This window comes from Nasonia vitripennis, chromosome 4 (assembly GCF_009193385.2).
Source record: "Nasonia vitripennis strain AsymCx chromosome 4, Nvit_psr_1.1, whole genome shotgun sequence".
Classification (NCBI taxonomy): Eukaryota; Metazoa; Arthropoda; class Insecta; order Hymenoptera; family Pteromalidae; genus Nasonia; species Nasonia vitripennis.
This window is the reverse complement of record NC_045760.1, coordinates 32064334-32089280: the sequence shown is the minus strand read 5'-3', so window position 1 is coordinate 32089280 and position 24947 is coordinate 32064334. Positions and strand designations below refer to the sequence as shown.

General features: G+C 45.8%; 1 protein-coding gene across 1 annotated transcript in view; it reads left to right on the top strand.

Moving 5' to 3' along the window:
• LOC100118638 (alpha-2B adrenergic receptor) overlaps positions 1-23017 on the top strand; it is a 137030-nt gene extending 114013 nt beyond the window's left edge. Inside the window, exons 2-4 of the mRNA XM_001602506.5 lie at positions 7036-7437; positions 12124-12803; positions 13206-23017. Of these exons, the coding sequence (XP_001602556.1) occupies positions 7036-7437; positions 12124-12729 (1008 nt within the window). The 3' untranslated portion in view covers positions 12730-12803; positions 13206-23017. The remainder of the gene's footprint in view (positions 1-7035; positions 7438-12123; positions 12804-13205) is intronic.
• The last annotated feature ends 1930 nt before the right edge of the window (positions 23018-24947 follow it).

The following is a 24947-nucleotide window of genomic DNA, read 5'->3' as shown; positions in this document are numbered from 1 at the left end:
CGAGCTCTCGTTACTTCCGGGGGAGGAGAGCGCGCGGGAGAGAGAGAGAGAGAGAGAGAGAGAGAGAGAAGACAAATTTCAAGCGCCGGGAATGGAATGCATCAAATTTGTTTTCATTCCGTAGGAGCGCGCAGGAAATGAGGCCGGTCCTCGTTCCTGTTATTACAAAGGGATTAAGTCGAATGAAAAGTCCGGGGGGTATATTTCAGCCTGCATGCAAGTCTCGAATAATTTTTTTTTTCGCTGACTGTTGACGAATACGCGAACGTTTTTTTTTGCCCCCACTACGCGTGTGTGTGTATCCCCGTGGTGAAATATGTTTGGAGTTGCGCGTTTGACTAATGGAAGCACTTTATACGCGGGGGAGAAAATTTGACAGAAATTTAACGACGCCATGTAAGATAGTGCTTTGCAGAAATTGTATCGCTGCTCAGACGCGACAAATGTCCTGACCTTTTCCGCTGACAAATGTACGATATAACCTTTTTACTCTCTCTCTCTCTCTCTCTCTCTTTCCCGCACTACTTACTTCGTTTATTATCTCTGGGTAAGAGCTGTTCGCAATTTTTTGCGCAGCTGCTGCTGCTGCTGTGTCTCGAGATAAAAGTCCCTCTTCGATCCGGAATAACACAGTTTTACAGTGTCCTTCGCGGAAAATATTCTCTCTCTCTCTCTCTCTCATCCCTCTAAGAACTGGGTGGGGAAAAAAGCGCAAACACACAGTATCCAAAAAGCCCTTTTTCCAGGGGATTTCGAGCTCTTCTCTCTCCGAAAATAAACAAAACATAAATTACCTAGCCTACTTAGGCCACGCACACACTTAGCCGTTCTCGCGTGCAGTAGTCTTCGCCTCCACTTCTTCTCGCGAGTGTACACGAGATATAGAGACAGAGAAAGGCTCATCGCGAGAGAGTAAAAAATGGTGGGCTTATTGTCATCTGAGCGCACGAGAGAGAGAGAGAGAGAGAGAGAGAGAGAGCTAGCCGACCACCGAGCTTCTTGAATCTGGAACGAGCTGCTGCGGGGAAGGGGTGAGTGCGAAAATGGCGGTATCTGGAAAACCGGCGCCGCTGCCGAGGAGAAGAAGGAAAAAAGAAGGGTCGCGAGTACCCGGATAATAACACTTTGGAGATGTGGAAGCTTCGATTGTATAATGTCTGTTTTCTCTCTCGGGGAAGAAAGCGACGCTGAAAAATTCATTCGAAAATTCCGATTCGAATTATTATACCGCACCAAGGCGTGAATTATTTTTAATAACGTCGAGATTTACGGCCAGCAGCAGCGGCTTTTCGTAAATTTTTCATGGAGTCGCTCGACGGCGGCACTAAAATTAGCAAGTTTTAGAACACATCCAGCTCTCCCAAACTTTGCTAAGGGCCGGATTTCCTTCACGAGAGTCTCGCGTACACCCTAATCTCGTGTATCAAATTCCAAGGCGGTATAAATCAGCCGTATTGTCAAAAACGTCCTATTAGCAGTTCGCTATTTTCACGCGGAATATAAAAGTCTACGGATGCAGCCACTCGTCCTTTACAAAGGATCGAGTCGTTATATTTTTTTTTCTCAACTGCGCCATTCGACGACGCGAAACCATCAGCAGTAGCGTGTACCGCTGTCGAGGAAGTTATACGAGAGAGCTGACGGTGCGAAATAAAGAAAAAGGCGTAAAGACGCGATAGAGGCGCGAGATGTGGGGCGTTAAAAAAAAGCAGAGCTAGTCTAGCGAGAAACGAAGAGCGCTCGAAAAACACACACAAGCGGAGGCGGGAAAAGTAAGGTGGTCAGAACGAAACTTAATTCGAATTCAACCTTTTTTCATAAACAAATTACAGACACAAGAATCTACGCAGGAGAAGTATAAGAGCTCAGTCTCCAGACGACAAAAAGAGACGAGTCGTCGTAAATACGCTCGGTTCGATGATAATCAGGCGACCGCGTGGTCGTAAAAGACAAAATTTCGCGTTTGATGGGCCAGATCCGCAATCGCTTGCGCGTGTGTGTATGTAGATCGACGGGCTTTCGAATTTATGCGCCGGGATATAAATAGATGAAATGTGAAAGGCAGGAAAAGATTGAGCCGTAAACGCGAGATGCGGAAGATTGGGGATTTGCGGTGCGCCGCCAACGCTTCAGTTTTCTTCTCTCCGCGAGAGACGAAAGATGAATCTCACTTTAGCTGCTTTGCGCGCGATGTTATATTCTTGGTTGGCGACCAACCGCGGCAATCAGTCACTCGGATTTCGCGTTATGCAATTATTCATGATATTTCGCGACGGAGAAGAATTATTATGCTGATCGCGTTATTTACCTCCAAACTCGATGCATTCACTGAACCGTAATACTATATGTCTCCGTCTATTTTGCTTTATCAACTGTTAAATCGAGTGTAGTATTAGTTAAACGTACACTATCCATTATTTGGATTCAACTCGGCAAAGCCACACAGCTAAACAAATCGAAAAACCGATAGAGCAAACAAGCGCTTACAAATTCAGCGCAGCGCGGGGTAATTCAAGTAGCTCTTATCGCAACTGCGGAGGGTCCCCGAGGAAGCATAAAATCATCTAAACGAAACAATCAACGCTGGAGGGAGAGAGAGATAGAAGCGAGAGCACATGCGGTTCGCAAAAGTTTTCGCGACTCGGCGAATATTTCGGCCCGACCGGATTCCGGACACACGCGAACTTTCCGGCCGCAGGGACTGGCGCCAAATTTCATTAAACATTGCTCGAATAACACGGGGGCCGGGGCGAGTTTTTCGAAAATCGCTGAATGTTTTATAAGCGAATATGTGCGTTGTTTTGTCTATTTAACAAGTTTACGATTTATGTTGTTCGCCGGAGATAGAAATTTTGAATATTTTGCGGGATTTGGGGAGAGTTATTCATAGCAACAGTACATTTTACGGGTGTTCTTAGTATTTGGAAGCAAGTTTCCGACGTCCATGGTTTAAATGTCATCCTGTACAAGCATACACTTAATATCTGCAAAAAAAAGGATAAACCACAATCGGCTATCTCGAAAAAGTTCCTCCGGCGCAAAACTGTGCGAAAGAAGCCCCCCATCTCCCACAGGCACTAAGACCGTCGGGATAAAATTCAGCCGCGGAAGCGAGAGAGAAAGAGAGAGAGAAAAAAGAAGAAGATCCCACTCGACGTCCGTTTGTATGCGTCCTGGAAGTCCGACGGCACATATTGAGAATTCCGCAGTAGCAGTCGGGAGCCGTAGATTCCACAACGTCTCGTTTCATTTTATCCGCAGGAATTATCTAAAATGGACTTTGGGAGCGTCGCAGGTCGTTGCTGGTGACGCCGGCAAAACCGACGCGCCGAGAGATACCGACACGTACGCGCAGCAGAAATGTGACTGTGTATGGAGGGATGGATCGAGTCGTGCGTGTAAAATACGACGCAGGCACGGCTTCTGAGCGGATATGGGATTAGGTTTACTGGCCGAGAGATAGGCTGAGAAAACATTTTTTTTTTTTTTGCCTAAGACAAAAGTTTTCACATTACATAAGTGGGCAAAAATAGCCGTTCTTTTAATTACGCCACAACGCTCGACTTTAATTGTAAAACGAGTGTTTAAACGGAGTGAATTATCACGTAAGCTCGTCGGGGGGGATTAATATTTCGCGAACTACCGCGTGACGAAATTACAAAGGTCGGCAGTGCGCGTAGCTCTCTTTGTTTCTCGGATGGCGTAATTGCTTTGCTGCACGCGGAGTGCATTCGCCAGGAGGTAATGGCCTCGAGAACTGTTTCTCAGCTGGAATAAAGGTGGAAAGAGACTCATCGAAGTAGGTATTGTGTTTCCCTATCTCTTTCTTTCTTTCTTTCTCTTTCTCTCTCGGGCCTGACATGTGTAATGGAAAAAGCTTGTTGTCTTTGTGTATGTGCCGAGAAAGCGTGTTATCGAGAGCTGTACATTCAAGAGAATTAATCGTCGAAAAATTCTCCGAAATTAATAGGACATCTCAAAGGAAAAGTCGAACCAGCGACGTAATTGGCGCGACGAGGGATGAAACAGAGCCGCACCGCGACGCTTTACGGAAAATATATGCAGACGATGATGAAAGGGATGCGGAAAACGCAAAGCCGAGGCGCGGGAGAGAAAGAGCGTAAAAACTGGGTATAGAGCACACACGTTCGTCCAAAGCGACGCGACGACTCGCGCGAGGGCCTATTTCCATGCGGCGGCACGTACGCGCCGCGTCTCGCTTTCTTCTCCTCGCGAATCGAAAAAAAGCGTCGCACCGCGAAAAAGTGCTCGGAATTTGCATGAATTAAATTTCCCGTACGTTATCGGCTAAGCGTATTCTCGTTGGTTTATACCTCGTCACTCCGGTATATCGAAGTTCTGTATTATTCAAATCTCTGAGCTCTGACCCACAATAAACAATCAACGCCCATCATGAGCAGCTGCTCCCTAACTCACGCGAGAGACTGTCAGCTCCTTCGGCGATGTGTGCCACACCAGCCGCTCAATTAGCGTTATTAACATCGATCCGCGCCATTCCGAAACATTTAATTACACGCATGCGCTCGCCCGAGGCGCTCTACACGCTCTGCCCGATGTCGTCTCCTGCGCACACAGCCTTTGGCCATAGCTATGTATAATACAGGCGCACGTGTGCATTTCGCGCCGAGTTGACATTTCGTTTGGTCTTATTAACGCGAGGATTCGCCCGTGGCGCTCCGCGAACTCGTTCTTTTCTTCTTCTTCCCTCGTTCCGTTTTTCTTTTTCTGGCCTTTTTTGTTTTCCGGCCGGAGTCACGTTCCCGCGCGATGTGCGAATTAATTAGGATAAGCGCACCACCGTCGAAAAAAGAGACTAAAGGAAAAATCGAATTCTAAGCTGCTGGAATGAAAGCGACAAACAGCGGAGGTAATAAATTGAGATAACGCCAATAATCGCGGAGTCGTCGGGGACACCTATATGCAGCGGTAACAGAGTCTAATTAATAAACGGCCGCGGCGTGAAGGGAAAAGCGAAAAAGTATCGCGCGGAATTTAATTGGGTCAGCGTCGCCGTTTTTCGGAGCAACTTTTCTCTCTCTCTCTCTCTCTCTCTCTCTCTCTCTCTCTCTCTCTCTCTCTCTCTTTCTAGCTCCGTTGAATGTAATTGGAGTGAAAAGAGAGAGAGAGAGAGAGAGAGAGAGAGAGAGAGAGAGAGCAGAGCTTGTCTCGATACACATGCAAGTGACCATAGTGTCGCCTGTGTGTGTGTGTACTATACAAGTCGCAGCACACGTGATACGCACTTTCATACGAGCCACTCTTGAAGCCGCCTCGCGGCTGGCTAGAAAAACGTCAGAGCCATTTTCGAGTAAGCGTCGCGGTCAAGAGTTTTTGCGCGGCTTTCGAGAGTGGCTCGAGCACGGGCTAAATATGTCACTTTTAGATAGTATTACGCTCTTTCGAGACTTAATTCACGTTCGTATACGCCGAGATTTGATGCTTGTGATTAAAACATTGGGTGAAAAAAGAACGAGATTTATCGAGAAGTCCAAAAGGACGAAAAAAGTAGAGAAAGGAAAGCGAAAGGGCAGGCGACGACCCTACATAAGAGGTCACCGTACTCTCTATACTCGATTCGACCTTTCGAAGCTTTTTTCTTTTTTCCCTATCTTCGTTTGCTCTTATTGGGTGGAAAATCGTTATTTCGAGGTTTGTTAGTGTTTGCGGTTTGCTTGGGAGAACGAAAAAATTGATCGAATTCGTCGATTCGATAGCGCCGCCGCCGTAGCTTTCACCCTGTTATCGATACGCAGACGGGTCTGAAAGCTCTGCTTTTTTCGTCGGGTGGACAAAAAAAAAGGAAAAGCGCCTCGGACACACACACAGAGCTTCTAACGAGATGATAAAGAAATGAACCACACACGGAAAAGGCATCGATCACCGTCATCATTATCCAAGGACACAGTTCTTTTTTCCGAGTCCGGATTTATCAGCGCGCCAGTGTCATTGTTGTGAATTAGCCGCGGCGCACAGTCGTTTATCACCCAACAATGGAGAAGCTCCAGAAAATGCACCGGAATAAATCATTGCCCGGAGTACACACGCGCTTTTCTAATTGCCAACGGCGCCGAAGACGTGGGAGCAACGGCGAGTTGATCATCACTCTTTATGCACGTGGAAGCGAGCTTTGATAGACGATTGATCTAAATTCGTTACGACGAAAGAGACTCCACGGCTCTCGACACAACACGTTGTCAGGGCGGATGAACGCGTCGTCAAAAACGTGCGCTGTCTATCCCGATGGCGATACATAAAATACGTCCCTTCACTACGCGTATGTGTCTCCTACAACGAGTTGCATTACTATTCATGCTTTCATGAATTTTCATCGGCGGCGGCGACAAAGCATTGCTCGTTACTCCGCGTTTCTATGCTCATCCAATTACTTAAACAAGATTTTCGAGCCGCGATGGGGATTTTTTTCACACGCGCTCACCACATACATATCGCATGCGATAACCCCGAGGCTGCACTGTGTTGTCCCGTGCGATAGAGATGCGATTTTAAAGGAGTGTGATTTGTGTAAGGCTGTAGCACAGGAAAAATTATTCCAGGGATTTCGCGAGCGCCTCTGCGCCAAAGGGGTTGGATTTGTTTCGCTGGGAGATCCTCGTTTCGATAACGGACTCGAGCCTTACTTTCGCGTTAACCTTTCTCTCTCGGGTCAGGCATTAATAATGAAAAGCAAGCGATATCGCTTCCCTGGCGTCAGCTCAGCGTAACGATGTTTACCTTACAAAAGATACACAGTTTTGATGTTATTTCAGATGCTGTGTTCCAAAGTAATTCCTACGCGAACTACCTGGGTAAATGCTTGCCCATTGCAAACTTGACTTTCTCGAGTTCCTTTCAAGCGTGAAGCATCTTGCATAATACGTTGCTCTGCTCGCCAGTGCGTTAACGGCGAGCCTTTGTTAAATACATTGTCTATATGTCCACTTCTGTCCAACAATAACGTTTCAACGAGCCAATATACCATTATAGTTATTAAAAACTCACCCTTCGCCATTCCAGCTGTCGGAGGACCTGGGCTACGTGCTCTACTCGGCGCTGGGAAGCTTCTACATCCCCTCCTGCATCATGGTGTTCGTGTACATACGCATCTACTTCGCGGCGAAGGCGCGGGCGCGGCGGAACATCCGGAAGCCTCCGAGACCGCGACCGGCGGCGCCGCCCCCCGAATCGCCCGACATCCGACAGACGAGTTTCACCCACACGACGAGCACGGGGACACCTGGGACCGGTGACGCTCAGGGTAAGTCGCCCGGTTTGGCCATGGAGAACGTCGCCACCATCGAGAACCAGCCGGTCCAGATACCCATCGTCACCTGCGATTTCGCCAGTGACGTCAGCACCTCCGAAGCGGACGGCGGGGGTGGCGGGAATATCCCCATGGAGGAGAAGGACACGCTCAAGGTGAGCTGAGCTTTTTGTGCTTGAAATGATTGCATTTTATCTTTGTCGTTCGTACGAAGCGGGATTAATTATTTTTGAACGATTTATCGGAAGCCCGAATGTACAATTAATTGTGGATATTATACAAAAAAAACGAATAAAAAGGCAGTCGTATCTCGTCCGACATGCAAAAGCAGCGATAAGAAATAAAAGGCGCACATCAAAGAACCTGTTTATCGCATTCGCGTACGATATTATATCGATAAACGAATGTTTTGTATAATGAGCCATATGAGTGCTTCCGTAGCGTAAAAATGCGTAATCGATAAAGCTCGCGTTTAACGAAGCGTTAACGACGACGATAACCAAAAGGTTTCCTACAATCACCGATATAAGCCAGCGAAGCAGGCCCGAAAAGCATTCAATTTCCTCGAATAAACGCAACAATTAGCGCAATTTTAATGCCGCGCGAACATCAGCGGCAGCCCCAGGCCGTTATATACATACATAGCCGCGCGCGCAGCTGCAGTAAAACGGCTCGTCGAACGCCTCGTTGTCCCCGCGGACAATCGCGCGCGAAAAACTCGTTGTAAAACAGCCGACGCCGGCCGAATCGACAACAACAGCAGCAACAACAACAACGGACCGGATTTCCCTCGTAAAATTCATTTATGCGAACAGCCATTACGCCGACATTATCGGGCGCGCCGTCCAAAACACACCGAGCCATTAAAGGCGTCCCATATATATATACTTGTACGCAAGTATGTGCATTCCGTCCACATAGATACATACATACAGCTAACCCGGGGGCTGAGATGAATGCACATCGCGATTTCGAGCCGCGTATACGTACACACTTTATGAATTCCGAAGGTAAACATTTTACGCTCGACCGTGGTTGGTTGGTTTAAAAAGGGCGCGCGGCGGAAAAAACGCAATTAGGTTCACGCGTGTCAAAGTTTAACAACGCCGCAATTGGCCCTGTTTATAAAATTACCTCCGGCTCTCGCGAGCGCTGCTTTTAATTGATATTTACTTTGCGTACTCGGCTCTTGTGCTTTTTTCCATAAAAATGCCGAGGGAGAGAAGCATAAGCGCTTTCCTCGTGTGTTAATTTAGAGCTTTTTTACCGCGTTTGTGCTTGAACGCGTGGCCTGCTTTCTGTAATGTATTAAAAGGTCATTTCTATTCGTCGAACGAAATGTACCTCGAGAAAGAAGATCGATAAAATTTACGGCCATTGTTGTATTGTACACTCCATATCCATCGGGATGACTGCTGCAAGAAGAATGTATATCATTCCCGCGCGATTATTCAGCCGGCGATAGCTCGAAAAAGCGCAAAATTCGTATACGCTCCTTCCGATCCATCAAAGTAGAGCTCATATCCTCGAGCGGACAAACGAACAAAGACTCGAGGGAGAGAGGAGAATATACGTGTATACGACTCCTCCGCGTGTCCGAGCTTTATGTATGGGACGTCTCGCGTCCAATAAGATGCCAGAAAGACGTGATAAAGTGCTGGAGCGATTTCGGATGTGTGCGACTTGTATGTACACACGGCTTCGGGGAAATCGGACTTTTCTTACTTATCGAAAATTTCATTAAAACTTTTAATTTAAAAAGAGCGCAATCGCTAGCACGAATTTCAAATCTTTTTTCGGGTAAAAAGTCGCATGTGCATTACACGGACAAAGAAAAACAGCCGCTGCACGTGCAGCAATATTGAAATTCCTCCCCGACCAATAAGACACACGACACGCGAGAGAGCTACTTACATCCATCTCCACCAAAACTCGCTCCCGTACATTTGCCTCTCGCATACGTACGTGTAAGCATCGCCGGCAGCTGTGCGGCTCCAGCTGATTGCCTATGCTGCAGATCGACTGCAGCAGACGAAACGAGCCCACTACGAGTCGTCGTCGTCGTCGTCGTCGTCGGGTCGGCCATCGAGGTCAAGCTTTTACGAGCACTGGAAGCATTCCGAGCGCGTAAACGCGTTATTTGGTCCGTAAAAAATTGATATGCTATTTTATGTGCGCCGTAAACAGCGAGGGAAGAAAAGAGATGAGCTTAGCGAGTACATACGTACACACACCTGCTTGGGCTAGGACGACTGTTCCTCATGTCTCGTACGCGGACAGCTGTCGCTCGCAGCTGAATTTCATATACGTATATTCCTGCACTAATGATAGTGGAAAACAAATTCGGCGCAGCTGAATATTTCCCCGGCTGCAGTTTTTATTTTCCAGCCACAATGTCGGACGGAATTAAAGTTTCAGCGCAACGAGCGATCAACGACGCTCGTGTGTGTGTACGTGTGGGTCTGAATATTTTAGAGGCGAGCGTATTCAAATTCCAGCCGTTGATTATAGCGCGATGGGAGGCCGAGAGCAATAAAAAGTGCAGCGCGCGCTACAGCCGGCTGTGTTTTTTCGCGGGCTGCAGCGAGGAATTAGACGTTCGACAGGTTGCGCGTTGTATTTACGTATGTAAAATACGACGTTGCGCACGGGGGTTCGTGTATTTTCGGAAGAAACGCCGGAATGCGATGGAAATTGGTTTTTCGAAAGTATATACAGCGCATCGGTAATTCGCGCGCCTGACTAATTTCCGATTTCGCTACTTGTTTATAATATAACGCGTAAATCCGCGTAGATATACTCGGAGCCAGCTCGCAGCAGGGTATATGCCTCAAAGTTCGGCGCAATCCCAAACGCAACATCAATTCGCCCCCCGCAGAATCGTAAACCTTAAAACTACAGCGGAACCGAATCCCCGGAAATACCAATCACTTAACTTTCGCGCGCGAGGGATAAGAAAAAGAAGAACAACAGCACATCGTCCAAAAAATCCTTCTCCCTCTTTCTCTCTCCAGCTGTTTGTATGCTAAACAACGGCTCCGGCGAGCGAGCGAGGAAAAAAAATTGAAATTCGATTAGGCTTCGGCGATTCCTTATCCCCCGAACACTGTACGCAGCTTCAAATTTCAATTCACTTAAGGATTCGTTACACAGCGATCGCTTCGTCCTCGAAATGCCGACGCTCGGCGGCGGCATAAACATCGATCCTAATAAGATTATAGTGACTGCCGTCTGGGCAGTAGCCAAAAACACGACGGTGCGGTGGCTCTCATTCTCTCCCCCGCTATGCTTCTCTTTGACTGGTATACTAGGGTTTATCGAAGGCGGCACTACGACGATAACTCCAAGTCTTGGCCCGGATTGTAATCTGCAATATTTGCCTCGTTAAACCGCGTGGAGAACGACCGTTAAAATCACCGCGGTAACTTTGATGTTCGAGACACGCGGCACCGAGAGAGAGCGCAATACGTGTTCCACGAGTTTTGCGTTGGATTGACTCGCGAGAAGCTGTGACTTTTTTACTGTACTGCTGTTGTTGGTCGAGTCCAGTTCGTCGAATTTTAGAGGAGTTTGGCCTGTTATCGGACAACTCTTATTATTGGCAGGTCTCGGCTTTCGAGCTACGCGAAACCTGCTGATATAGCATTACAGCTTTGTAGATATTATTACAAAAATAAATTATTCGCCGCACCATCAAACGGCGATTAAGAAGCCAGCCCCGTGGCCTTATCCTAATTCAATCGTACACGGCGTTCCACGTAAATTAAAACAAGCATCTGATAATTCCCTCCTCCTCGGCCTCGGCAGATCGGATCTATATGAAACGACGTAACGAGCGTAACAATAGCCGACGACGCCGTTCCTCGATTCTCCTCATTAAGGATCTCCGATTTTTATTAAAGATAAGCCCCTCGGGCGGTGTGTAGTGTACAAACAGCCTCGCGTGCGACGAAAATTTCACGCTCGCCGTGAGTGCGGTATTACAGTACGTCGGAGACTCTTTGACTCCTTGACTCGCGCTCGAGAGCGATAAGGAGGGAGGAAAATGGAATCCATTAGATTCCAGTCGACAATCCCATTATCCATAATGGGATCGTCTCGACTATGGGCGCAGACCTAATTACCAACTACTCCTCTCTCGCGCAGCTTCGGCTCCTCCGCAGTCCGTCTCTATCATTTTCCCTTCTTTATCTCGACTCTTTCTCCCCGGCTGGATTTACTTTCTTATTAAGGGTCCTGGGCAGCTCTAGATGCATCGGCCGAATTTTCCTCTCGCCCGAGCGCTCCACTTCTCTCAGGGATATTTTATCCACAGCCGAGAGAGCATATGTGTTGCGCGATAAATTTCGATCCGAGCAGGCCCGACGTTTAAAGCTGCTCTGGGAATTCGCGCGCGTATCTCTCCCGCTAGCGGGATTTTCGCGCTCGTCTATTTGTTCTTTTTTCATTCGCGCGCGAGGGCTGCCTATATAATTTGCCGGTGAATTATGGCGGTTGCTGTGGAGGCTGTTAGGCGCACGTCGAAGTGATATCCAGCCGCGCGTTTGGTTCGGGCAAACTGGAGCGCGATGATGTAGTGGGAGGACGAGGCAGAGAAGGAAATTCGCTGGAGACGACGCGGCGAAGCCCCAGGTTGTGCCGACTAATTAGCGTCGGACGCGATTTATCGCGCGATTTTCAATTGCTCGTAATTCCGAGTGATCACGACCTGTTTGCGCTTCGATTTGGGTTACTGATCTACGGCTGCGCGAATCGTAACCTATGTTGTGACGTTGACCGATATTACCGACCGCGTTACCAACATCGATCAGCCGCTTATCTCTCGCTTGTTTGACTTGCAGGTGAGCATGCCGATGCCCATGCAAAAGTCCAGCCTGAAGGCCTCGCTGTCGGTGAATGGCGAGGGCCAGTCCGGCGGCATGCCGACGCGCTGTCGCGCGCCCTCGGTCGGCATCGACGTGGACATGGTCTCGGAGCTCGATCCCTCCTCGTCCGACAGCGGCGTGGTGTCCCGCTGCGCGGTGGTCAAGCCCCTGAAGCTGCGCTTCTGCAAGCCGATCTTCGGCCGCAAGGCCATCGAGAAGATGCGCCAGCAGCAGCACCACCACCACCACGACCACGAGGACAGGCACCACCACGAGATCGTCGTCGACACGAAGCCCCAGAAGCCCCGCGACCCGGAGCGCGAGAAGCGACGGATAGCCCGTAAGAAGGAGAAACGGGCCACCCTCATTCTCGGCCTGATCATGGGCAGCTTCATCGCTTGCTGGCTGCCCTTCTTCTTCCTCTACATCGTCAAGCCGCTCTTCCCGGACCTCGCCATACCCGAGCAGGCGTTCGCCATCGCGTTCTGGCTGGGCTACATGAACTCGGCCCTCAACCCCGTCATCTACACGGTCTTCAACAAGGACTTCAGGAGGGCCTTCCGCAGGATACTCTTCAAATGAGGCAGCGACGGTGTCTTATTGACGCCGTAAGCTTACCTCCTCTTCCGAGCAACGCTCGCCGCGCATCCCTGAAGGTGAGTATATTGTTTATACGATTTAAACGTACTTTCGAGCCGAGAAATAATTAGAAACGCAGTTATAGCCCGGCCGATGATTGAGCGTAATTTACATCGCGTCGTAGAGGGAGAGCTCGTCCCCGCCGGCACTTATTCCCGCCTTTAATTTCCCAAAACGACTCATTCGATCCCGCCTGCCTTTTGGGACCGAATTACGCGAACACGTCTCTTTCACGAGCGATAATTCCGACCTCGCCGAAATCTTACTCTCCGTCGGGCTGTTCGCATGGGAAAACGGGCTGATTGAGCGGCGCCCCCCGAGGGAGCCTAAGAATTCTGCTCTCGTTGAGTGTCTACTGTACAATTTTTTTTTTCGCAGACGCTCATCTAATCTCCAACGACCTCTCGTTATTCTTGCAGATGCGCAGCCCCAGCTCCTCCGGAACCAAACCCAAAAAACGCACGAGAGAATAGACGCGATCCGAAGACTCGAGTTCGACGAGCGAATAAAGGCAGAGAAGAGAAGAGGAGAGCGGCATCAGCAAGTCGGATGGCCCGCCGCTGGAAAGACAGAGAGAAGAATATGAGATTTTCGGAAGCGCAAAGGTTTCATTCCCCGGCGAGGATTAGGCAAATCACGGGCCGCGGCGCAGCGGCGCGAAAACCGTCCGTCGTGTAGCCTCTCTGATGATTCCCTCCTCCGAAAGAATCTCCAGCGGACGAGATGAGAGTACTCGGCTCGGGCTCATGGTGCCTTTGTCTTCGAGAACTGTATCCGGACGGGAGAGAATCAGCCGTTGTTTTCTCATTTTCTCTATTCCGATTGTTTTTCTTCTCTTACATTTTCTTATGCTTTCGTCGTTACTACTCCGGTCGCGAGCTTTACGCTCCTCCCCCGCAGCCCAAGGAAGAGGGGAGCGAGAGAGAGGGACGAAGGAGACGGAGATGGTTCCTATGCCAAGGTGTTCGTAGACTCTCGTCCGTCTGCGACGTGGAAGGGGGCAGAGTATAATACCGCGGATCAACGTCGAGAGAGCGACTTTCAAAGCACATCGAAATCTAACGTAGTCCTTGCGTGTAAAGTATATATTATGTATAATTCTAATGTATAAATTTAAAGCCGATAAGCGATCTACATAAGGATTATATTCAGCAGGAGGGCCGATCTAACACGAGAATACATTAATATAAATATATAAATATTATGTAATCGAGCGAGTGCAGGCGTCGTATTTTTCTTAAGGACGTTGTTTCTAACTTCAAATTATATTATCCGAAGCTAATTTTATCTCTTGGATTTCTCGAATGAAAAATACGAGCAAAAATAACATAACACACGCGCGCTCTCTGAGAGGATGAAAAATAACGTAACGATATTTCCTAAATGGATATTACTAGGATACGTAATACGCTAAAGAAAAAAAAATAACGAATTAAGGTTTAAAAGGATATGGAAGAAAAAAAATAGTACTCGAACAGACACGTTGCATAATTTAATACTCTGGACCAATCGTAGAAATATGTTTACATATGTGTTTCGGCTTCTAAAAGGATCGCAGACACAGTAATCTTAAACGAGTATAATAAGGGTTGTATAAAAAAACAAGCAAACATACAATACGAGACGAGTATGGTTTTTTAAAGAATTTTTTAAAATAGCACACGCAAACTGTTCATCAGCCAGTAGAGCGAACGAGATCGATGGAAGACTATATACACTGAAAAAAAACACAGTCGTTTCTGCTGTAAAGTCCGGTAGTTTTAACCGTTCTGCCACCGTAACGACTGTTCCGTAAGAACAACGGTGTGCCACTGGTAGTTTTGGCGAGTCGCGACTCGTAAAATTGGTCGCTTACGCGGGACACCAGCAAAAACGACCGAACTGATTCTTTAAAACTGCTGAACTCTACGGTAATTTTGGCGAGTCTTCGTAAAATGACGGATTACTGGTGCGAGATCAGTTAAAATGGCTGTGTTTTTTTTTCAGTGTAGGAAATATCAACACTGCACCAATAATCTTCCTCGAGCATACAGCGTTGTCTCAAAAGAGCATATATCACAATCCGCGTAGGGAAAAGCCAATGGTATGATAGCACGTCGTAAGCAGACTTTCATCGGAGTAAAAGAAACGCCGTAAAGATGCAGTGCGTCCGTAAAAAAATATGAAACTCGCGAAACGGACGTCAGCAGTAGAAACGCCTGGATATGATCAGACGCGCGCAGTTTGATTTTCCTTCCCTCCTCGAATGAAAGGAATACACCTTCTGCCTCGGCTTTAACATACCATTACTTTCCTCTCTCTAAGGCCGCTATCGTTATATACCTCGCTGTGAATGGCGCCGTTCCTTCGGCTCTCGCGCGCCATTGGATAATTCACGTCCCAGGAGGTCTGGGAAATAATAATTCGAAATTAAATAGAGCCCAGCAGAATCCAAACGTCGCTCGCGGTTTCTCTCGGAGAAATTTAGTAGTTGAATCGACACAGAGAGAAAGAGAGAGAGAGAGAGAGAGAGAGAGAGAGAGAGAGAGAGAGAGAGAGAGACTATCGCGATGACCCGGGCGAAAGAGGAGCTGTGCATCGCGCGAGTGCAGTGACTTCTTGAATATTCATGCGATCGCCGGCGACGATGAATATTTAGCAGACGATATAATACGCGCATCACCCGCCGCTCTTTCGCGTTGACCCGGAAGAACGAGTGCGAGAAACGCCTGGAAATTCCTCTCTCTGTGTCATTGAAATTTTCGAAGCAAAGCGCGCGCTTTTCTTGCGGGGCTTTCGAATTAAACATCGAAGATAAAGGGACTCTTTCGGTAATTAGAGCTGCTCGTCGCTGGAAATTTTTAACGGTAGCCTCGGGTTCGTGGAACTCGATTTTATCCAATCGCGCGCTGGGCAAACATATGGAAAAGTTCTCTCCCCGCGAGAACACTGCATTCGTATAACGGCGTTCGTTTATCGGAATCATTATACGCGACTGTTTGTTATTCGAAATTCTATTTGCATCGTATTGTCTCCCCCACGACCTGCGGCGGTAAGCCATAAATGTTTTGTATATACACACGCTGTGAGTTTTCTTGTCTGTAAATGTATCGAGTGCACTATATACTGTGTGCTATGGAGAGTTGACGATTCAAAATCTACGAAATGTTATTGTTGAAATTTTGAGTTTTTCGGCTCGAACTCTCGGGCCAAAGGGAATCAATGAATAAGGCTCGAATCAATAAATAACTAATGCACGGAACGATTCCAGATTTTTTCTAATCCTAAACTTTCGCCTCGAGTTCGAGCGGTTACGTATAAGAGCGAGTGAGAGCAAGGCTTCTTCGCAAGTTCGTAAGTGTGCATATAACTGTAAAGTAGCAGAGTTTTCTCCTCTGAGCAAACAGACAATGCGACAACGCGCTCGTTTGGAAGAGGCGAGAGAAGGAAGGTTTTCTCCCTCTTTTTTTCATCTCCGCCACCTCTTCTCAGCTTTGAATGGCCACACTCGAGAAACTCACACTGTAGACGTGATCTTATTTTTCGACGATAATAAACTGATTCGGATGGATACGTATAGCAAAAATCAAAAGCACTACACGATCACCCATAAATTTCGGTGATATTTCATACTCGCCGCCGGGCATCCAATTGATCTCAAGTGTCTTAAGGTGATTTAAAGTGAAATTTCACCACCCCGGAAGGCGCGGGAACTTTCCCATTCGCAAAATACGAGCTAACTTCGGCCTGCGCGAGAGAGCGTAATTGTATTTTGACTCTTCCGGGGTGAGGGATCGCTTGGGGAAGTTCTAAAAAACATTCACACGCACACGTACACTACTTCGCTTATTCAAAATTATAGTGTATTTTTGGTTGCAGCTACAGCAGAGCTAAAAAAAATAGAAGTTGAGAAATTTGATCAGTAGGACACTATACATACAACTTCGAAGAGAAACACACAGACACACGAACAAGATACGACAATCCGCTCCAATATACATTTCTTCGCGTTCGCGCATATGCACATGTATATTGAGGCTTTAAAGCTCGGCGCATAATGTAGAGCGTAAAAATATGAAGTAAAACAGTGCAAAAGAATGACGCGCGAGGGAGAGAGAGAGGAAACGGTATGTAAATATAAAACTCGCGCGGATCGAGTCATACTCTAGCTTCGCTCCGTGTGCATGTGCACTAAAAGTTTTACATGCGCGCGAGCTTTTAAATTTACATACCGACGACGAGCCGAGAGATATTCATTATTGTATATCTAAAAGTCGCTGACAAATAAGACGAACAAAAAGTTTCCTAATAAATAAGCTAGAGCTTGTGCGGCGTGCGAGAGTGTACATAATATAATAGAGAGAAATTGAGTCGACCGTGCGTCGATCACACGTGTACATTATACACGTATGATACAATGATGAAATCGAAAATTCGTAATATATGCTTAGGTGTAGTCGACGAGTACATTCGATTGGATACACATCGAGATCCCGTACGTACATAGCACACACGATGTATGTTTGCGCGAAGCGTCGTGTTTTTCTTTTTATATAATAAAAATCACACAGACGTACGAGGTTATATCGCGAATCCGCTATAAATATAACGTACACACACAGAGGAAGAACGCTGTTTACCTTTCATTTTCTCGGCAAAATTTCGACGACCATATGTGCGCATTAACGACAACAGATTTTCCCGGGAGTCATATCCGTTTGCCGTTTTTGTCATTTCAACGCTGTAATACCGATATAATCGCGAAAAAATAAAAAATAATAAGCAAAACCACCAGGACTAATTTTTTTGTTCGAATCCGGCTGGCGCATAGAGGTTTATGCGGGAAATAGGATTAAACTCGTCGGAAGACAAAAAGAGACAGGATGCGTGTGTTTTACGCGTGGAATCGAGATGAAGCTTCGCTTTGCAATAATGAGATCAACGGGTTAAAACTTTGTGTGCGGAGGATAAATGGATTAAAGTGAAAGCCGATTACGAGCTTGAGAAATGCATAATATGAGATTTGAAATAAAAGCAGGAGGTATGCAATTACGAAGATTTAACCGATCGATGAAGTGCAATTTATACAATAATAGTCCGACGCGTCGTGCAGTACATAGTTGTCCTTTTTGTCCAATATACAGGTAGATTATTGCATCAACGAATCTAGAAGTTCACCCGAAAATACCGCAACTATTACAATAGTCGCCACTTTAGAAAAAAGTAATCCAGCGCGCAGAGTATCAGGCTAGAAGCGATAAATCCCAGCCGAACAAGGTTTAATTTGCATGGATCTCTCGACCTCTGCAACAAACTCCTTCGGCGATTTCTCAGGTGCTTACATATCACTCCTCCTCCTGCTCCAGAAGACAAAGTGGGTCCAGCGCCGTATACGTATAGACGTGTGTATGCACGCGAAATAGAGATCCGCGCGCGCGGATAGATATATTGGCAGATATCGAATGAAAAGCGCTAGCCTATAGCCGATGCCTCTGCAAAGGCTTGGAGTGAGCCCGATAGGCGAGAGAGTGCTATGTAGCGCCAATATGGAATTCGCTGATAAGACAATGACTCCTGCTCGATGGATTATTAGCGCCGGACCTAAACTCCTCGTGCTGCCCCTCGGGCATTGTGTCATCCTGCCGATGTAGATTCGTGTGTATAGCTCGCTGTGTGTAAATTTAAATTGACATTTTCATTCTGTTACAATTGCTTTTCGAATTTTCGATTCTTCGAGGAGCTTTTCGCGCGGGAAAATCAAACGGGATCGGAACTCAAGCGACCGAAAGAAAATAAAGAAGGTTCACTTTGATTTATACGTGTGCTGGTAGAGTTCTCGCGACTCGGATCGAACGCAAGGCTAGTGCTGGTGGTGGTGGCAATGACGTAACCGGGCGGTAAATGAACCGTGAACGTGTACCCAATTAAGAGCGCTCGCGCGGGGCTGCGCCGACGCTTGAAACTCAATCCGCGCGACTACCACTCTCGAGGGCGACTATACGTGGATTCGACCGATTGTATATTTATATCTTGATAAATTTATGCGCTGATTATATACGGGGAGCCGCCGACTCGGTTATACACCGCGAGCGAACGAAGACGGATGTCCCGGTGTCGATAGGACGTTAATTAACGGAGTTCAGCTATAGGCTTCGAAATCCGAGCTGGGGCAAAGTTTTTGCTGTTAATAAACAGCTCGGGGAGATCATACCGTGGCGAGCATTGTTCGCGCGAAGACAATGATGAGCGGCTAACATTCTTCGAACTTGGACTCGGAAACATTTCGAGCTTTGTTCCGAAAACTTCTTTTCGACTTCCGCGCGCGAATTCAACTCGCACCGACCAGATAGACAAAGGACATCGCTATTCGTTGCTCGCGTAGTTGTTACCAGGGCGGAGTGATATTTTATTCATACCGAGTTCGGATTTGTTTACGCGACGGAAGGTATACTGCTTATTATATCGATATGCGAACGCCGAGCGCGGAGCTTTTATAAATTCTCCCGCCGCGGAGTAATTCAAAGCAAGGCTCGCCAGAGCATTCGCTGAATAATTTATTAATTCGGTACACGTATATTGGCTCGGCGACGACGTGGAGAAAAATATCCCAGCGCGCGAAATAAAGGAGGCATAAATCAGCGAGATTATGCGAGCTATCGCGCGTGAGAGAGAGAGAGAGAGAGAGACAGAGAGAGAGAGAGAGAGAGAGAGAGAAGTATACCCCTTGCTTTGATTCTGTACTTTACGTCCTGACTTCATCCTCGGCCGTTCCTTCTTTTAGAGCCGCTTCTCTTTATTTCTCCCCGGAAAAATGATAATTTAATTAAGAATTTTTCATTCTCCTTCCAGGAATCACCTTCTTCGCGTATTTACCGCGCGCGATATTTGCTTTTATCAGTCGAGAGGGAGAGCTTGCAGTCGCACTTCTTTTGTCCCCCTTGCTTTCCTAATTTTATTTTTCTTCCGCGCCTCGCGAACTTCTCCTCGCCTTTTCTCTTCAGCCCGCGTCGATCCCAGCGTATTTAACTTGCCGGCTTTTCTCCGAGCGATTCTCAAAGAGCAAATGGGTTATCGGCTTTTCCCCAGTCGAATACGCCGTCAGTCTTTTTCTCGCTCCGACTGTCTTCAAAGAATTCCTCGACTTTCCCGCGACTTTCGCGTTTACGCAATTACTCCGTTATTTTCCTCGACAACGGAATATAGAACAAAAAAAATAGGAAAATATGGGCGACCTCACCCGATACTCTGCGCGCAACCAAATCCCGCGCGGAGGAAAAAAGAAACACCAATTAACCGACGCACAAAGCCTCAAAAATCTTATAATCTAGTATAACAGCTCGCGCGCGCAGACTCCCTTCTGTGTATACCCCTGCCGAATCGGCGGTTTTGCAAGTCAAAGCCGCGCAAAAAATAACGACAGCGTCGGCGCTTGCTCTCGAAGCTCCATTTCTCGCGGCTGCGCGCCGGTCTGTAAGTCACGAGAGCGAACGGCTGCTTATACGTTCGGCTATGCGAATATTTAGGAGGCTAAGTTATTCATCGAAGCCCCGCGCTGTTATTTATTCCATTTACCGGCGCGGAATACACGTCTATGTATGTGTGTGCGCGTGCGTGCGTGTGTGTGTGTGGCACACGTAACGATCGTCTCCTGGGAGAGGAAAGCTCCGATGCTTATGGGAATTAGGGCTATATGCGCCGAATACATTCGACGCGGCCCTCTAGATCTTTGTGTTCTCATCTGAATAAATGCGTAATACGCTGTTTCTTTTCGGGCGTTGATCAGCTTTGAATTATATATTGTAACCGCGTACGCGTTCGTTACTAATTTATCGGTTCATCGCGACTTATCGTCGGAGTGACTGCAATAAGCGTTTATTCCATGTATGACTGTTATTATCGGATTAAAATCGACTAAGCGTAATGTATTTCATACCTCGAAAGTGATGCGTATAGCTCGTTGTCTCTCTCTCTCTCTCTCTCTCTCTCTCTCTCTCTCTCTTGTTGCTCGTCCCTTTCTTCCTATACATCGCCGGCCCTTTCACTTTAATCACGAGCCCGGAACGCGGCCCCGCGCTTAAGCTGTTTCGCTCTTTTTATATACACCATCTCCTGCTTTTAAGCGAATTACACTTATAAATTCATTATTATTGCGGATTCAATTAAATCGCGAGAAAGAGGCCGGCGGAGTTAATGAAACTCGAAAAGTTCGCCCGGACCTTTTCTCCCACTCCTTAATTTCCGCGCACGTGACCCGGCGCTGTATACACTCGCACGCGCGAAAGCCATTGTGCGTAATTTTTCGGCTTTATGCGCGGAAAGAAAAATCAAAACTTTTCGAAGGGAACTTTTTCTTTGTCAACGCCTGCGTCTATATGTTTGCATTTTTAGTGCTTGAGATTTCGATTCTGTTGTGTATCGATGATGATGTTTAGATTTATCGTGGAGTGCTGTTGTTAAGTTTTGCTGACATTTAACTATCTGCGTTTGGGAAGAACTCGATGATACCTTATATAGAATGTTGATCGTTAGTAATTTACAATGTATCTTATATGAGACAAGGATATTATGTAGGTTCATTTTAGTTACGAATACAAGAATCAAAAATATATACGATAACAAATCACACGATATTTTTCTATGATTATATACATGATTAAGACTTATATTGTGCGTATGATTTGTCGGGATTCGTGTCGCAGGCTATTTAGTTTGTATACCTATATGAACAACAACAAATATATAGTACTCAAAGATATATATCAAAATAAGAATATATAAACCTATAGCTTTCCTATGTAAAAAGTATCACGTCGTAGTGTATGAATTTTCCAAAGATTTACATGTATAAATCTTGCATTCGTTTTTCCGCGTATACATATATAGGTTTAAATAATTATACAACAAGAATATATAACTGCGTCATCCCTCATATCCGACAACAAATGCAATTAAGGCAATTTTTTTATACAATAAAATCAATATGACGAAAAAAAACAACTACTTAATGTATAATTGTACTATAACGGTAGCGAGATTTCTAAATGTACCTTACGTATTGTATATATATTGTAAAAATGTATTTAAAAAAAAAGAACAAGTCGCACACGATTTGCATCTATATACTTCAAAAGGAATAAGGTATGAACGAGGGAAGAAATCTGTATATACTACGTACTATATATTATAAATCTGTAAAATCTTTGATAAACAGAAATAAAAGAAATTATATGAAAATACCAGCACCTTAGGAGGGATAATAATCGCATACACACATACAAGCAATCGACGTTACTTCTTTCTTTGTCATTTCGTTATATTGGACCTACAAGTTCGTGAAACGGGTGCTAAACTTAATGAGTTAACGAAAAAAAAAATAATAATAACATTACAAGTGCGAACAAGCATTTAATACAAAATAACATTAAGAACTAACTCGCTAAACTAACGAGGGAGACGAAGAAACTTATTATCTTATAATAAATAAAAAAAAAGTTCACTCGCGCGCAAAAAAAGAAAACAGATCCTCGAGTCCCTTTCGCGCCCTAGGCGCAAAAAATCCGGTGGATATGGATGGAGATATTGCAATTTTTTATCGATAACGAAACAAGAACAAAAAAAATAATTTAAAAACAAAAATCTCTATGTGTATTTTAAGAAAAAAAAATAAAGGAATACTCTTAACGTAAGCAATGCACTGTAAGTAGTTAAAGAAATTTTAATAACAAATAATACGGTTACGAATCGAAAGAATGCGAGACGTATAGCGACAATGAGCAAACGTTTGTGAGTGTGTACGACGGGAAGATTATTTGTCCTCGCGCATACATTTTACTTTTGAATCGATCAATAATAGCAGCTCGTAATAGCGATACATTGAGTAGTGCAGTATGCAGTTATAGTGAATTTTTACCTCCACAATATATATCGTATGATTTTATATGAAACCATCTGAGTGTTGTTGCGAAACGGTTTGTGAAATTGCAATTATACGACTTTCTGATTTGCCCCCGCTGGGCTCGGGTTAAAACAATATATACTTCGGCATCTAAATAAAATTGTAATTAAATATTTCCCATATTTCAAAGATAAAACCTGTTATTCTCATTATGTGTTTGAACTGAAGAGCGTAATTTCAAGCGACGAAAATCTGACTCACGCGTTATATTCACGTAATTTCAATTTGGACGAATTGATATAAATATATATACATATATAAATATGATACACGATACGATTGACGATGTGCGATAAAGAAAAAAAAAACAATGTACATAGCATTTTTTTGAATCATTTGTAGTTTGCAGTGCAGACTTTACTCAGAGAATAATATAGTTGGTAAAATTAAATGTGAAAAATAAAAAATGTAACGTTGAAAAAAATATACATATTTAAAAAAAATACACTCCTTTGGCTGTCTCTTGAATTTCCTTCAAGCATCCTCCACGTTCTTATTATCAGTAATCTTTTAAAGATTAATATTTCAAAAACCATATTTATTTTATCTTTTGGGCTGGTTTATTTAATTTTGAAAACATCATGATTGACGTCCATCCAGACACAGACTTCTACTAGTAAAAGGTAAGTGCCTAACTCCAACAATTAAATCCTCATTAAAATAAATCTTATAGACATGAAAAACTGTTTCTGAATCTAACATCCTATCTCGATGTTTACTGCAGCTTGAGCTTTTGAATACCCTAAAAAATTCTTCGTCGCGAAATTACAGTGCAGACAGGGACGTCATCGCGCGCAAGAAATATACCGCCACCTACGAAAAATCCCCCTTACGTTATTGTCAATCGCAAAGAAAGAAAGAGGGGGGAAGGGAGGGTGAGGGATCAAGCCAGTGGCGAGCATAAAACGCGAGCTGGCCTCCGCATTTATGCGCGTCGTCCGGTTCGCGTTCGACCTTCCGTCGAGTAAGCTGTTTTCGAAAAGCCATGTCGTTTTGCAGACGGCGATATTCTGCGCGTGCACCATCGTCGCTCGGGATGATATTTGTCTGCATGGATGGCAAAAATATAGAGACGGCTTGGCTTTTCGAAAAATGGGGGCAGCGCTGCGCCGGTCAGGTGAGGATTTCTTTCTATCTTTTTCATAGATCGTCGTTTGGTTTATCGACGAATGTGTGCGTATTTTAAAATTCCGAACTACGTTTTTATGATGAAAAATTTATAATCATCTCCCGCCCGCAAACATTTCAAGCTTCGCTCTCGCAGAAGAAAAGCACTTCACTTAGAGAATTGGACGCGGGAGGTCTGACGTACGCGCGCGCAGCGAAAGTGTCGAGCGTGCGATAACAATAACGATAACTATAACGACAGCGTCGCTGCCGGGAAAAGAAACTGGACGGAACTCGATTTCAATTTACAGGAGCTGGCGAGGTTTTCCTCTCGAGTAATCGAATTCTACATTCAGTGGGGAAATTTAATTGGATCTTTGTATGTTGCGGTCCGCGCGAGTTCCGAAGTGCGACGGTAACAGTTGCCAGAACTTTCATTTCCACGCAGTGAAGTCGAGGAATAAAAAATGACTATGGCTTCCGACGAGGCGCGACTCGTTCTATGTACGCGAGCTTCGCCGATTGCGTCTGAGAATGGAGGATTTTATTATAAAGTTACTTTTTTTTCACTTCGAAGTAGAAATGTCAAATGATTCGAAAATGCTAAATCCGCTTCCAGACGTCGTTATTAATAAAGCTCGCCTATATATAACGGTGACCAACACATAGCATCAGTCGAAAAGCCAATCAACGCCTCCGCTCGGTCTCACGCAGAATATACAGGGGAGTAGCGCGACGTGCAATATTCGCAAACCCGAGACCCTGATGCAGTCCGGACACGCTGATCCAATCTTGCGTTGCATGCCGTCCGTGTAATATGCAAAGGCGGGGCCGGTCGATGCACCCGCGGCATTGCCGCTGCTGCCGCAGATCGTTATTACGCGTATAATACTACCCATCGCGTAACGGCGTCGGCGGCGTCGTTGTTGTTGCTGTTGTGTCGACGACGACGACGACGACGTCGCCGTCGTTCCCTTGTGGAATAAGCGATAGCGCAGCCAGGGGTTAGGGCCAGTTTTACCCGCGGAATGGCTGCTCGCGAGAATTGTTCCTCTTCTGGACAGACAAGCTGCGCGCGAGGTGTCGTAAACGCTGGTTATGGGGTGGTATGCTTATAACC